This window comes from Protopterus annectens, chromosome 4.part1 (assembly GCF_019279795.1).
Source record: "Protopterus annectens isolate FY-2018-M chromosome 4.part1, PAN1.0, whole genome shotgun sequence".
Taxonomy (NCBI): Eukaryota; Metazoa; Chordata; order Ceratodontiformes; family Protopteridae; genus Protopterus; species Protopterus annectens.
In genome coordinates, this window is record NC_056734.1 from 498050781 (window position 1) to 498065720 (window position 14940).

Consider the following 14940-nt stretch of genomic DNA (forward strand, 5'->3'; position numbering starts at 1 on the left):
TAGCCTTGCAGTAATAAACAACTCTGATTATAACAGAGTGCTTCCATATCACTCTTGTCAAGAAGTGCTTACTAAACATCTCCATCTTCAGAGCTATTAGTATGAATGTTCACCGACCAGTATGAAAGGTAAACTCTGTACTTTAAGATTCCAGTGCTCTCTCCCAAAAGTGAGACAGAACTCGTATATATTGCAACCAAACAACACTAATGTAAACATTGTAATTTCCATTTTTGTTTTGTTCATCTACCCCAAACTGTTCTGAACATGCACTCACAAACGCACACTTTTCAGTCAAGGAAATGCACTATTGTTTTTCATCCATCTGTGTTCATTTGGAGGGCATCATATTATTTAAAATTATTTCATGCACTTAAGTCCCATATTTTACCATAAAATCACCTGTACTGCATATTGTATTATTGTACTTTTTGTCATATAACTATGACATCGCAATGTAGGATACCCTCTAAAGGAATTTGTCTTTGCCTGCTCTATAGACCATAGATATAGAGAAATCTGTATTTTTTTCCTGTCCAGTATTGGCCACAATTTACTCAAGCAATCCTCAATATTGCTTACATCAGAAGTTGCTATAAAACGTGTGTAGAGTGTTGTGGAACTTTTCTCCACTACTTGTTAGACAGGAAGAAAAACAGTACATCTTTTTGGATAGTGCTGACATTTATTTCCGTACGTGCAACAACTTTACACACAGCTGTGTTTTAGTCTTATATACTGTACTGAAAATAAATGCTAATTTGTCATGTTCAAGGACAATGGTTTAGATGAAGTGCTAGCATTCTACAATATATCAAATCAAGAGGATTGAACTACTGAGAAAATGTACTGTCTAGGGTTGCCACCTTCGTTCACGGCTAAAACCGGAGCCAAGCCACGCCCCTCGCATCACCAGTAACCCCGCCCGCCCCACCCCCTCTCCCGCCAACATACCCCCTATTTTGTGATGTCACGACAGCATCACTCAATGGGAACGCCCTCTTTTTTTCGTTCCCGCCACCTGCTTTTGGCTGATTTGCTATGCTTTTCTGTAAAAAAGCATAGTAAATCAGCCGATCAACGGGAACGCCCTCTTTTTTCATTCCCGCCGCCTGCTTTTGACTGATCTGCTATGCTTTTCTGTAAAAAAAGCATAGTAAATCAGCCGATTTACAAACTCCGATAGTCTGTTTCCTTTTTGAAACAGAATACCGGAGTTTGTACAGTGTTTTCCGGACTACCGGAGAATCAGTTTGATTTCCTGATAGTCCGGAAAAAAAACGGAGGGGTGGCAAGCCTAGTACTGTCTAAAGATGTTTGTGCCTAGGTAAAACAACAAATTTTCAAAAAAGGAAGGTTGTATTGTATTATGTGCAGCATTATAACAATGCAGGTAACATGATATAATTAAGCACACAGCAAATTTCTCTAACATTACAGGAAAAAAACAGGCATCTTCTCACTACAGGCATTGGCAAACAGCAGAAGTAGTTTGCATGTCTCTTAATAGTTCTTTGAAGCAATTTAACACCTACTGTATTACAATGGTACCATCTGACACCTCCAAAAGTGTATGGGTGAGAGGGAGATCTGTCAATAACCTGAAGGACTATAAACTGACAGCGTTAGAAAAACAAACAGTACAGCAACTTTATTTTGTTGAAGATTTATAAGTACTGGGAATAGTTTGAAGGAATTCCAAGAAAAATACAAACCACAGTAATTCAGGCAAAAAGTTATGAGCAATGAGGCTCCAGAAGCTGGTGCAAGATGCCTGCGACTCACAGTACTGTCACTCTATTTACATGGAAGTTACAAATCATGTCATTGTCGTATATCTAACATTATTCATGTAAAGGGGACATGAAATGGATCTATGAACAAGACTTCAAAGCAATAACATAAGATCATGTTAATATGACAGGGCTAATAACAGCATACAAGAATATAATTTAAAACACTCTTCCTGTAAGGTTAACCAGATCTAGAAGAGGAAGGAGAAGCAGTAGAATTTTGGGGAAAAAAACTTTTATAGGACATGGTCTGCTTCTTCAAGGGAAGGTCATCAGCAGTTCATAAACAGGCTGGTCAAAGAATACTTCTCCCAAGAAATGGACAACCAGGTTCTTGTTACGGATTTCCTTCTTCAAGGAGGACAACCTCAGTCATGCCATGCTGCACAAGCATACATTTGCTCCTGCTAGCATAGCCAATAAGGCACTCTTATCACACAGCTGAGGGTGTAATCAGAGTCAGCTCAGCTCTATGGCTGTAAGTGTTTTTCCAGAGCTTTCTTACATTGCAACCAGAAATAGGATAGCTGAAATAAACAGCTGAGGCCACTGATCCCTAACTTTGGAAAAAAGGGGGACAACTACTGAAGCACATCTAAAAATGCTAGACTTCTATGACCTATGGCGGACAGAAAAGATAAAGAACTCAGCAATGGGGCATCTGGTAAGTTGCTTGTGAAAAGTATTGGCTTCCTGTGGCTGAAAGAGTGGAGCAATACCGGTTGCCTTCATGGCATTTTGAATGGTTCAAAGTGAGGGACAGCCCAGGGCTACTTAGACTTCCTTCTCAGAAACTCTAAGAGGCTTCTCAGGGAAGGAATTACAGGCTCACATCCAAGTTGCTCCTCATACGGCTGTGGGCATCTACAAAGGGCAGTCATCCAGCATACAAAAGGATACAGAAGATGTACTCATTAACTGACTCAGCATTGTCTCAGACAGTGGCCTTTGGATCCTCTGAATCAAAACAGGAACAGAGTGTTAGGTAGTGCCACAACCCCTAGTAAACTAAGATGTAAGCTCAAAAGTGGCATTGAAAACAGGTGAGAGCTTAATTCTGGAGAAGAGAAACCAGTCAGCAACTGTATCCTCATGGAAGGCAATGTTTTAAAGAGAAAGGTCTGCCTTCAAACCAAACTATTCCAACAACTGTAACTTAAAGTTTACATAATGCAACAAATGTTTGCCAGATGTCCAAACTTTGATTAGTGAACCCTAGCACTGGATGACCTGCTGACTCTCGAGTAGGACCAGTGAGCCCATAAAGTTACAGGAGCCACTCTTCGAGGAAGAGAGTTCTTAGCCCTAAGGACCACTGATCACTGAGGGGAAGACTCAAGAAATTATTGCCCCAACCCACATAAGCTGGTCACCCATGGTCTTCATCTAATCAACTCTGCATGATAGGAGATGGAGTGCCTCTCCCAGTGCCTTTCGCTCTCACCCAATACCAAGGAAGGGTTCAGGCATGAGCTAACCCATCTCCAGGGCTCAGTGACAGAATCCACAGCTTCTCTTAACCCATCCCCTTCCACCAGTATACCCTTCTCCTGACCCAAATCCCACCCAGAATTTACACCTTTTTATTTTGGGAAAAATCAGGTCTAATCAGACTGAAAAAAATCCTCAACAAAACTAACTATAGATGCACACTCGGAGCTTACAATTATACACCCCTAGTTCATTAAATCTGCACATAATGTATCAGCTTCCTCCAACAAAATACATACTTACAACCTATCCTTTTATCATAACCTACTTCCAGATATTTGGAAAATACAATAAATAAGCTGATCTAATTTACTGATTCTAGTTCAGATTGTAACAACCTACTGCTGATCACTTGAAAATGTATATTTTCACAAGAGGCAGCTGCCACCCTCCCCCACACCAGTACAGGAGCTCTGTCTCTACACTACAGATATCGGACATACAGCCTCCAAAGTTGCACCATCTTGGAGAAAGTATATTTAACGTTTGTGTATTTAAGTGTGTTACTCTCAAAATCAGACAAGGGTTCAGCTGCCAGCAAATCAGACATGAGCACTAAAAGATAACATATTTAAAAACATCCCAAAAATTTCAAAACCAATCCCAACTTCAGACCAATCTCTACATCCCATACAAACCGAAAAATACTGGAAAAGCTAGCTTACTTGCACTTTCAGAGCGCATTAAAGCAAACAGAAAATTCTCTATTAACCAACTTGTCTTCTCTTCAGAATGTAGTAAGATTATAGCCCTCTGGATTTTAAGAAATGACGTTCTAATTAACATGCACAAAGACCAGCTATCATGTGCCATATTTCTTAACCTGACAAAAACTTTTGAAATAGTGGATCATCAAAAGCTTTAATTGTCCTTCCTGTTATGCAATCTAGGCTACAATGGAACTTGGTGTTTCTACAGCTGTCTCGCCATCTTCAAGTTCTCAAGTCTAGACTATGGCACATCTAATATGGCTACTTTAATCAGAGGGGTTCCACAGGGTTATGACTTACTTACCTCTTTTCTTCACCTTATACATTCTGAAACTCCACGGGAACCATACCCAAAATTCAAATTTTACTCTATGCTGCTTCCCACAGGTATAAAGTCACAACTTCAATATGACCTTAAAGTAATGTAAACTGTCTGGAAACCAGGAAACTAACCCTTAACTCTTTAAAAACAACCAAAAAGGTCTTGCTCCAAAACTAGTTCAAATGCCCCCAGACTAGCAGCTTTTAAACCTTATCAATTACCCTCCTGAAGTCACAAAATCATTTACGTTTCTGGGCTTGTGGTTAGACCATAACCTCAACTTCTACCTCCACATCAAATATACTAGGTCAGAAATTCAAAACTCTTCTACATTTCAATTTTCATTTTTCTTTCAAAATCCACTACTAAACCCCACTGTTAGGGAGTTCAGTAGGCACAGTCAGACTGTGGACTTCCCATCACCGTCTCTGCTTCAAAAAGAACCCAATCTCTTTTCAAAACACCTCAAACATACCACTTCATTATCCTGACCACAAACATTATGCATCACTATTTACCACTGAAGAAAAACAAAACATCTTCCAGTCCATCAATGACCTAATCTCTTGCTGGGATTTCTTTTATTCACCTTCTTAGACTAAACTCATCTGAATTACTTTCGTGCAGACACTCAATAACAGAAAAGACTTACAACCTCCTCAAACACCTACACAGATCCTCAGCAGCTGGAATGAACAATCAACAGCAAGTACTAAAATCTGGAAATCCTACCTGGCATCAAAAACAAGCTACCACAAATCTCTAACAAAATTTAAAGCCCACAGCCCCTCCCCCCAAAAAAAGAATGCAGCTGATTTAATTAGAACACCACCACAGGAATCTTAATACATTACTTTAAATCACTTAATAACTTTCCCCAGTACTGCAACAGCTTCATAATTACTACAACACAATTCCTCTATAAAATACCACAGTTAATGATTGATATTCAAAAGGTTCCTCTCAACTCATTTTTTTACACTCTTCTTTATACATCACTAACCTTGCTCTCCTAAACTTTCCTTTAAATTCCTATCTTTCCAAATTTTTCCCAAAAAAGTCCGTCTTACTATGAAATAAGAAGTTATGTACTCACCATAACGTTCCATCTGAGTAGGTATCTTCATTTGTCTGCAACCTTTGGGATACTGATCCGATCTTGGATCCGAGCCGGCAACTTCTACCACAGCATAGATCCGAGCTCCTAGCTCCTCCCTTTACCCATAATCCCCTGCCAACCCTGACTGACCACAGATCAAGTTTGCCCCATATAACAACTTGCTAGTGTGTCCTGGAAGGGACTCATGTAAGACAACTCCTACTTAGAATCATATTGGTCAGGGGGAAGGCGGGTGGGATGGTTGCAGACAAATGAAGACACCTACTCAGATGGAACGTTATGGTGAGTACATAACTTCTTAATCTGAAGTAGGCACTTCATTTGTCAGCAACCTTTGGGACAGAGTCCCCAGCTACCTGAATCTTGGGTGGCCTTCATGGAAGGGTATTCCGGAGCACTGCAGAGCCAAAGGACGCCCTACCTCTGGAGACAACATCCAGTTTGTAATGGCTGATAAAGGTATGGGATGAAGCCCAAGTGGCTGCGGAACAAATATCATCCAAGGGAACCCTAGATCTAAAAGCAGCCGATGTAGTAACGGCCCTAGTAGAATGAGCGCGGACTCCCTGAGGTGCAGGCCTTCCCGAACTCTGATATGCTAAGAGAATACAACTAGCTATCCATCGTGACAGGGTAACTTTAGAAACCGACTTGTCTAGGTTGGTTTTGGCAAAGGAGACAAACAACTGGTCGGATTGTCTATGACCAGCCGTTCGATGAATATAAAAGTGCAGTTGTCTGTGCACGTCCAAAGAGTGCAGCTTATATTCTCCTTTGTTCTGATAGTTGGGGAAGAACACGGGAAGATTAATAGATTGATTAATGTTTGCTTCGGAAGATACCTTAGGCAGAAAAGATGGATTGATCCTGAGGTAAACTCTATCCTGATGGAAGGTCAAATATGGTGGTTTGACACAGAGAGCCTAAAGTTCAGAGACTCTTTTAGCTGAAGTAATGGCCACCAGAAAGGCCGTTTTCCAAGAGAGGTATTTGAGATCAACTGTGGCCGCCGGCTCGAAAGGGGGGCTTGTCAAGACCTGTAGAACTAAAGATAAATCCCTTGGGGGTACTACCTCCCTGACAGGAGGTCTGAGGAGGAAGGTACCCTTAAGGAAATCTTTACAGAGCTTGGAGGTAATAAGAGGGCCAGACTCATGCCCTACATGATAGCGTGAAATCGCTGCTAGTTGCACCTTGACTGTAGAACAGCTAGCCCCCTGATGAAAATGGGTAGTTAGAAAATCCAAAACCGATGTTAAAGGCGCTGTAAAAAGATCTAAATGATGGTGCTCAGCCCAGATGGAAAAGCGTTTCCACTTACTCCGATAGACCTTTCTGGTGGATGGCTTGTGTGCTGCTACTAGAATGGCTTTGACTGGTGAGGAGATTCCTTATCAAGAGTGGAACTGGAGCAACCAAGCCGTCAGCTTGAGGTTGACCAGGTTGGGGGTTGGAAGACCCAGGGGGTGAGTAATGAGATCCGGAAGGGGATCCAAAATCCAGGGAGGATGAATCAGGTGAGACCATAGGTACGGGAACCACGTCTGATGAGGCCTGAATGGGGCAATGAGGATCATCTTGCTCCCCAACCGACTGGCTTTCTGTAAAAGTTTTAGCATCAGGGGCAGTGGAGGGTAAGCGTAAAGAAGACCGGGAGGCCAAGCATGTACTAGAGAGTCTCTCGGGGACTCCCCAGAGGGGGGATTAGGGCAAAGTAACTGTTGCATTTGGTATTTGAGGGAGAGGCAAAAAGATCGCAACAGGGTTGCCCCCATTGGGCAAATATTCACTCTGCTACTAGAGGATTGAGAGACCATTCGTATGGAGTCAGGATTGTACGACTGAGCCTGTCTGCTAGGATGTTGGACCGTCCCGGAATGTGCGTTGCAATGAGAAAGCGGTTGGTGGATATCGCCCATTCCCACACTCTCATGGCCTCGCGACAAAGAGGATAAGACCTGGTTCCCCCCTGTTTGTTAATGTACCAGACCACTGACATGTTGTCCATATGTACCGCAATCGTCCCAATCGGAAGAAGGTCATGAAGTACCTGCAACGTCAAAAGCACCGCCCTCATCTCTAGGACACTGACATGCAAGGAGGTCTCTATGTCATTCCACGTGCCTTGGACCATTCTGCCTGAATAATGCCCCCCCCCCACCCTAGGCGAGAAGCGTCCGTGGTCACTGTGGCGATGGGAGGAGGCATCGAGAATGGACGTCCCGTGTGGAGGCTCGGGGACTGGCACCACCACACGAGCGACCTTCTGCAAGTCCTGTTTAGGGGAATGGGATGGTACAGAGGGTTGCGGGACAGGGACCATTGCACCTGAAGGGTCCACTGTAGGACCCTCATATTCAGACAGGCCAAGGGCAGCAGAGAAATTGCTGCCGCCATGGACCCTAGAGCCCTCAGGACCAATTCTGCCGGTGGAGCTTGAAGTTGGAGGATGGCCTGTACATGCAACCTCAGGTTCTGAAGCTGATCTGGAGTCAAGAAAGCAAGCATTAGTTTGGAATCCAGTCTCGCCCCTATGAAATCTATCACCTGTGTAGGAGCCAGAAAGGACTTGGCCATGTTGACCGTCAATCCTAGACGTGGAGCAAGATTGAGGAAGTAATCCCTGCATGAACAGAGCAGATGCCTTGCAGGGGCGGTAAGGAGACAGTCGTCCAGGTACGGAAAGACCTGAATTCCCTGGAGTCTCAGGTGGGCCGCTATTGCAGCTAAGACTTTGGTGAACACCCTGGGGGCTGAGGTGAGACCGAAGGAGAGCGCCCTGAACTGAAAGTGACTGGCTCCCAGCCGGAAGTGGAGAAACCTCCTGGAGCGTCTGTCCACTAGAATGTGATAGTACGCATCCTTGAGGTCTATCGAGCACATCCAATCATTCTCCCGCAACAGGGGGAGAATAGATTGCAGCATGACCATCCGAAACTTTTCTTTGGGGACTGCCAGGTTCAAGAGAGAGAGGTCGAGGATGGGCCTCAAGTCCCCCGTCTTTTTTGGCACCAGAAAGAACCTGGAGTAAAACCCTGATCCGAGCTGATCTGGGGGGACGGGTTGGATGGCTCTTTTTTGTAAAAGCTGTTGAATTTCTGTAGCAGCCGCCTCCCTCTGACTCGGTGGTACGTCGGGGAGGCTTCTGGTTTTGGGGGTTACAACAAAGGGAATTTGGTAACCTCTGGATATGATGCGAAGCACCCAGCGATCTGTTGTTATGGACTCCCACATTGCTAGGTGCCTCGAAAAACGCCCCCCGACTGCCTCCAGAGTGGAGCAGCCGGGCAACCCCTCAGGGTTTCTGCATGGGCCTCTCAGAGAAGGGTTCTCTGGTCCCAAAATTCCTAGGACCCCCTCTGCTTCTAGGGCGGCATCCTCCCTGTCCTCCTCTGCCACGAGAGGACTGGTTATCCGGAGCAGACTGGGATTGATGCGATTTCCGGAACCACATCTTCTTCTGACCCTTTTGGTTCTTGGAAAAGGACCTTTGGGGAGCAGAGAAGCGGACTCCGAAGGCAGACAATGTCTTCCCGTCTTTCTCGCTCTGGACTAAAGTGTCGCGAACGGTTTTGCCAAACAGAGCAGAACCATCAAAGGGGTCATTCGCGAATGACTCCCTAAAGGGTTCCGAGAAGTCACAATGTCGGAGCCAGGCTTGTCGCCTCATGACCAGGCCGACTCTGCCAGCTGTAGCGGCTCCCTCAGTGGCGTGAGACAAAAGCCGCATAGAGGTGTTAGAAATGGACCGTAGAGTGGACATTCGGGAGTAGTACAGTTGTTTGTCCCCTTCCGACATGGACTCTGGGAGGGAGGCAGCGTATTCTTTTATTAGATCCCGCTGCATCCGGATGACGTGTGCCATATAGTTCAGTGCCCTCATCGAGAAGGTTGCTGAACTGAAGGCCCGCTTTCCAAGGTGGTCCATTGCACAAGACTCCTTGCTCGGTGGGTGGACCGTGGGGCTCTCCTGAGCCAACTCTCTCTTGGTGGCCGCCGCCACCAACATGGCATCCATAGGGGGACCTCTGCTCCAATGGGTTCTCTCTGCAGGGGCACTCAAGATACTGTCCGGACGCTTGGGGACTGGCTCTACAGTGTCCGGCTCCCTCCAAGCCCTGGTGGCAATAAGATGCACCAGGTGGTCGGGGGGGGACACCCAAGAGGTAGATGGCCCTGCTTCGAACGCCTCTAGGAATATGGACTCATCGGAGGAAGACTTGGGGGCAGACCAACCCCCCCTGATCCTAAGCATTTCCATGATGTCTCCAAAGGAGACATCCTCGAGGGGTGACCTTGGGGAGCCTTCCCCTTCATCTAAGTCCGTATCTTCCGTAAGGGACTCGGGGGAATCCACGTGCCTCCTCTTACACTTAGACTTGTGAGGAACATCCTTGGGGGGGGGGCTGTCCGAGGAAGTCTCACCAGCAATGTCATGTTCCGAAGGAACACCCCAAGGCGCTGAAGCAGGCTGTCACAAAGGCCGGGTGATGGGAGCCTGGACCAACTGAGAGGGAGTGCAGGGGGGAGCCGAAGCCAGGACTGAAGGTCCGGATGCACTCAACAGTGCCCTCTCCACCGCAGCGAAAGCCGAGGGGGAGCCACCCTCGATAGGATCCGAGAGTTGACTCCCACCCGGATCCGAAGCGGGGACCGGACCCGGGGCCAAGACCATCGGATCCGTAGAACCCGCGTGCTCCGACAGGGACGGAGCCGAAGGCACACCGAATCCCTCGGATCTGAAACTCGGCCCGCGGCTCCGAGAGGTCAGATCCGACAAACTCGAGGGAACAGTCGGAGCCGAAGTACCCAGCACTGTCGGCTCCGACCCACCACCGGATCCAACACGGCTTGGCTCCGAACGCTCCAAACCCAGAAAATGGGTCAGAGAAGGAGCGATTGGAGCAAAGAATGGGGGTTGAGCTCCCCCCCGGAGGGGGGGGGGGCAAGAGCACTCCCATCTAGAGCTGGGCCTGAATGAATCTCCTCATCATCCGGTCCATGTCTGCATCCGACATGCTATAAGTCGACCTCGAAGAGGCCACCGAGGCAGGCCTGGAGTGCCGCCTCGATGACCTCGACGAGGACCGGGTCACCCCCTCCTCGGGTCCCGGTGAGAAGCAAGGGGATCGGATCTGAGGAGGAGGCGATCCAGAAGCCCTGGAGGGAGAAGCCCGTTTGGCGGGCGGGGCCGAGGAAGAGTCCTCGGCCCGCCGCTTATGGTGCTTCTCTCTCCGCTTGTCTTTCTTGGCCTCCCTCTCCTCCGGAGCCGATGCGGGAGGTTGAGTCCCGACCGGAGGGAGGGAGGCAGGAGTGGCCACCACCGAGGGCTGGATAGCGGCCACAGAAGTACAGGAGGCCGGAGCCTGATCTGGGGGCAAAAGGCCCGCCAGAATCAGCTTCGACCTCCGGTCCTTAAGTGCCCTGGGGTTGAACGCCGCGCAAATCGTGCATCCAGAGGAGAGGTGTTCAACCCCAAGGCACCCAACGCACCGAGTGTGGCCATCCGCCGGTGAAAGCTTATGGCCACATTCGGTGCACTTAGAAAAAATGGCTTTAGTGGCCTCTGACATTTTTAATAAAAGGAAAACACACTCACTAGGCCCCTACACACACCACACACACACTACGACCAGCGAGGAAGGGAGGAGAAAAGGGATCACAAAAAAAATAAAATTTAGTTAGCTAAAAAGGGCTATAGGGTACCTAACCAAACACTCTCATTCACAGCAAAAAGAAAAAAGGAAGAAAATAGAAATTTTTTCCTCACAAAGTTTCGATTAACCAGGAGCTCAGGAACCTAGCTTGTAGCTTGAAGCGCGGCAAACTAGATCTGGGGTCAGTCAGGTTTAGCAGGGGATTATGGGTAAAGGGAGGAGCTAGGAGCTCAGATCTATGCTGTGGTAGAAGTTGCCGGCTCGGATCCGAGATCGGATCCGTATCCCAAAGGTTGCTGACAAATGAAGTGCCTACTTCAGATCTGAAGACTTGCACACTGCACATTCATGTACAACTACCTACTCTAGTCATAGTGCGACTGTTTTACATCTTAAAAATACAACTAACTGTTATTTCATTCAATACTATTACAGTATTATGGCATTGGTTATGCACATACAGCTTGTATCTTTTCTATCTCTGTACTTTATTTTTCTTCACTGTGCTGAACCTGAAATAAATACATGTATTAACTATTGTAGCACAAATATCCATCTACACACACACACACACACACACACACACACACACACACACACACACACACACACACACACACACACACACACACACACACACCTATAGTTAACACTGACTTTATCAAGCTGCCAACTGTTAGGTTCTGATTAATGAAAACATGATTCACAAATTCAGGTTCATCAAGTCATAGCATGGGCAAGAGATGACTTGCTCACCTGCATGACTGACTGTAGTGCTTGGAATGGAGTTTTCTTGGATCAGATTTGATGAAACCCCATTGATGGTTTCGGAGATGACTGTGTGGGTCATGATGAAATGTTAACTAATCATAAATGCGTCTTTGTGCATTTATAAATAAAAGGCATCTACTGCTATTGCTGCTGTTTTCTATGTAAACAAATAGACCGACAGTTCCTACTCCTTTGTTTCTGAGCAGCTGGAATGAACATTTGACACTTAGTTGCCAGTGCAATGCTCTTGCAAGACAGTACAGGCAAAGTCATTGCAGCACTTGGTTGGCTATTTAACAGCCACACAGACACTTTTTCCATTGCTTAGGCAAGTGAACATAGGACATTACAGATGACAGTGTGAGCTAAGAACAGACATGTGCAAGAGGCAAAAATGAACTGCTGGCTATAGACACGTGACTACATAGCTGGCACAGTATGCCTATATCCCGAATTAGCAAAGGTTCATAGATGGAAAGGAATACAAAATTTTACAAAAAAAAGGTACCAAATATGGACTGATAAATACACCTAAATCTTGCTGATGACTTAGAAGCCATTAAAAAATGGCCGATCTACAAACGATTAAAGGGCTTTCTAATAAATGATAAAGCATAGTTCTTTGACCCACATCTCAGTGAACACAAATTACTGCTTTAGATTTTCAGCAAACTTGCAAGTGGGCAAACACAAGTCAACAGCATCCCAGAACATTAGTCCCTTCCATTCCCTTAGTTTCTCTGAAATAACACTAAGATGGGTAAAGGTGCAACCATAAAGCACTACACTGCAATGCAGACCTAAGTAAATAAATAAATATGGAATAAATACATACATGCACACATACCTAATAGTACATAAATACACAATAAAAATATAATACAGAAACAAACAAATAAGTAAATATGTAACCTGATCACTGTGCTCATGCTATCAAACGGATCTGCATGTTGTAATACAAATAAAAACGTACAAAGTGGGCTATGTGTAAACCTGAGCTGCAGAGTTTTTACACCAAAAACAGTCCTTTATCTACTACTCTGCTTAGTCAACTAGAAGACATCTGCTGCAACTGCTAACTCCTATTTCATGTCCCAATGGTTAAGGCACAGTCGTGTAGAATATAGCACCTGTGTTGATTGTGATGTTATGGATGCTGCTGGCTTGCAGGTTCACTGAAAGTGTAAGGCTATAACTTGTACTCACTGAGGTGGGGTCAAAGAGCCATGCTTCAATCATTCATTAGGAAGCTAGGCTGAAGCTCAGTGTCTTCATAACTGAGGTATTTCATTCTATTCTGAGAGATTCCTTTGCTGCTCTCTTCCCAAACCATATATTTTACGGTAGCAGTTCCCTTGAATTTGTTAGCAAGGTGCATTACAAAAGAGTGATTTTGGACAATCAGTTGAAATATAGGAAAATGGAGTCAGATGTTGTAAAATCATTCTACTACTATCTGTGGAATATTTCCAGAATCAAGCATCTTATCCCTCAAGCTGATGTTTCAGCAATAGTTCATTTGCTGGTCTCATCCCATCTTGATTACACAAATGCCCTTTACACATGACTTCCATTACCGAGACTGATAGTTTGCAGCCAGGCTATATATTGGTACTCCATTTTACCAACATCATGTTTGTATGGCACTGGCTTCCAGTCAGTTTTCATGTCATCAGGAAAATCTTCACATTAGTTTACTTGTCCATACACAACTAGGGTCACACTCATACTTGAAGGAGAATGCTGTGCTATATTTCCAGCCTCTGGAATTGTGCTTAGCCACCCAAAAGCTGCTGGTGGTTCAACAGGTGTATTTGGAAACATCTACCATCTGCTCTTTTTGTATATCAGGCCTAGTACATTTCTGCAGTGGAAGAGAGAGTGGTTTACTTTGGCAAGCTTCTGCGGGTCCTTAAAGATGCACCTTTTTCAGATGGAATTGACAGAGGGACCCACAGTTCTCATGTCTAGGTTACAAATGAATTAATTTTTACTTCATTTTACATGAATGTCTCAGAGGAAGAATCTGACATCTTTCTACTGGTATGTTTTGTTTTTATGGTCTTCTTCCTGCATCTTAATTGTGTCTGGCTACTGTTATTCTTATTTATTTGTCTTACTGTTTTTACCTTGAATTAAGTTGCCTTGGGATAAAATATGTTGACACAAATGAAGATGTACACATACTGACATGCACTAACAAATATAGAATCAATTTTTGTGAGAGATTACACAATTAATGAGAGGCATCACAAGCCATTTTTAAATATTTCAGGGAGAATAACATTAAAGACTGTTGCTGCCCTGAAAATCCTAAGCAGATGTTAATACAGGGAAGACCAGACAACCAACTATATAGTGGTATTCTCATTCCTGCAGATTTCAAAGCAAAGTTTCTGGGGTGCCAAGAATTAAAATCTTGATGATACTGAACAATATGGGCTACATATGTTTATTTTTCAGTAACATAATGCAAAATATACACTTATTATTGATTTCAAAATGCATATATGCTTCACAATACATTGTTAAATGAAATGTTCACACCGTAGATCTTCTGGAATTAAAATATAAGGGATGTGCAAGTCTAAAGCATTCAGTCTGTGATCAGTATCAATACGTATGGATGCACTCCATGACCTCATGACTTCTAATCGACTGAATTAACACACTACAAGGGACAAAACTGTAAACAAAGTAAGTACTCTGACCATGTTCTGCAGGCCAGACTACAACATGGAAACCATTTCCTATATAGACTGTAAGAAGTAATATGACTGAAAGCCACAAAATAGACATCTGAAGAAAAAAAAAATAATAAAACAGCATTACCTATACCAACATGAGCTTCCTGTATCATGCTTACATCATTTGCTCCATCACCAACAGCTAAAGTAATGGGCTTCTCTGGAGAGGTTTTTAACAGTCGAACAACCTGGAAAAGATTTAAAGTATACAACATTAACAAAGGATAATTTCTCAAAGTACCACTTTCAGAATGTTTTTATACAGTGAAATTGTGACAATCCTCATATTCATGATGAAGGAAACATTCCTTAATGCAGATATTTCTACG

General features: G+C 44.6%; 1 protein-coding gene across 3 annotated transcripts in view; it reads right to left on the minus strand.

Annotated features, from left to right (window-relative positions):
- Window positions 1–14940, minus strand: part of ATP11B (ATPase phospholipid transporting 11B (putative)) — a 2792721-nt gene that overhangs the window by 1220673 nt on the left and 1557108 nt on the right. For all 3 annotated transcript variants that reach the window (XM_044070307.1, XM_044070308.1, XM_044070309.1), the window contains exon 21: window positions 14697–14799. In XM_044070307.1, the coding sequence (XP_043926242.1) occupies window positions 14697–14799 (103 nt within the window). The remainder of the gene's footprint in view (window positions 1–14696; window positions 14800–14940) is intronic.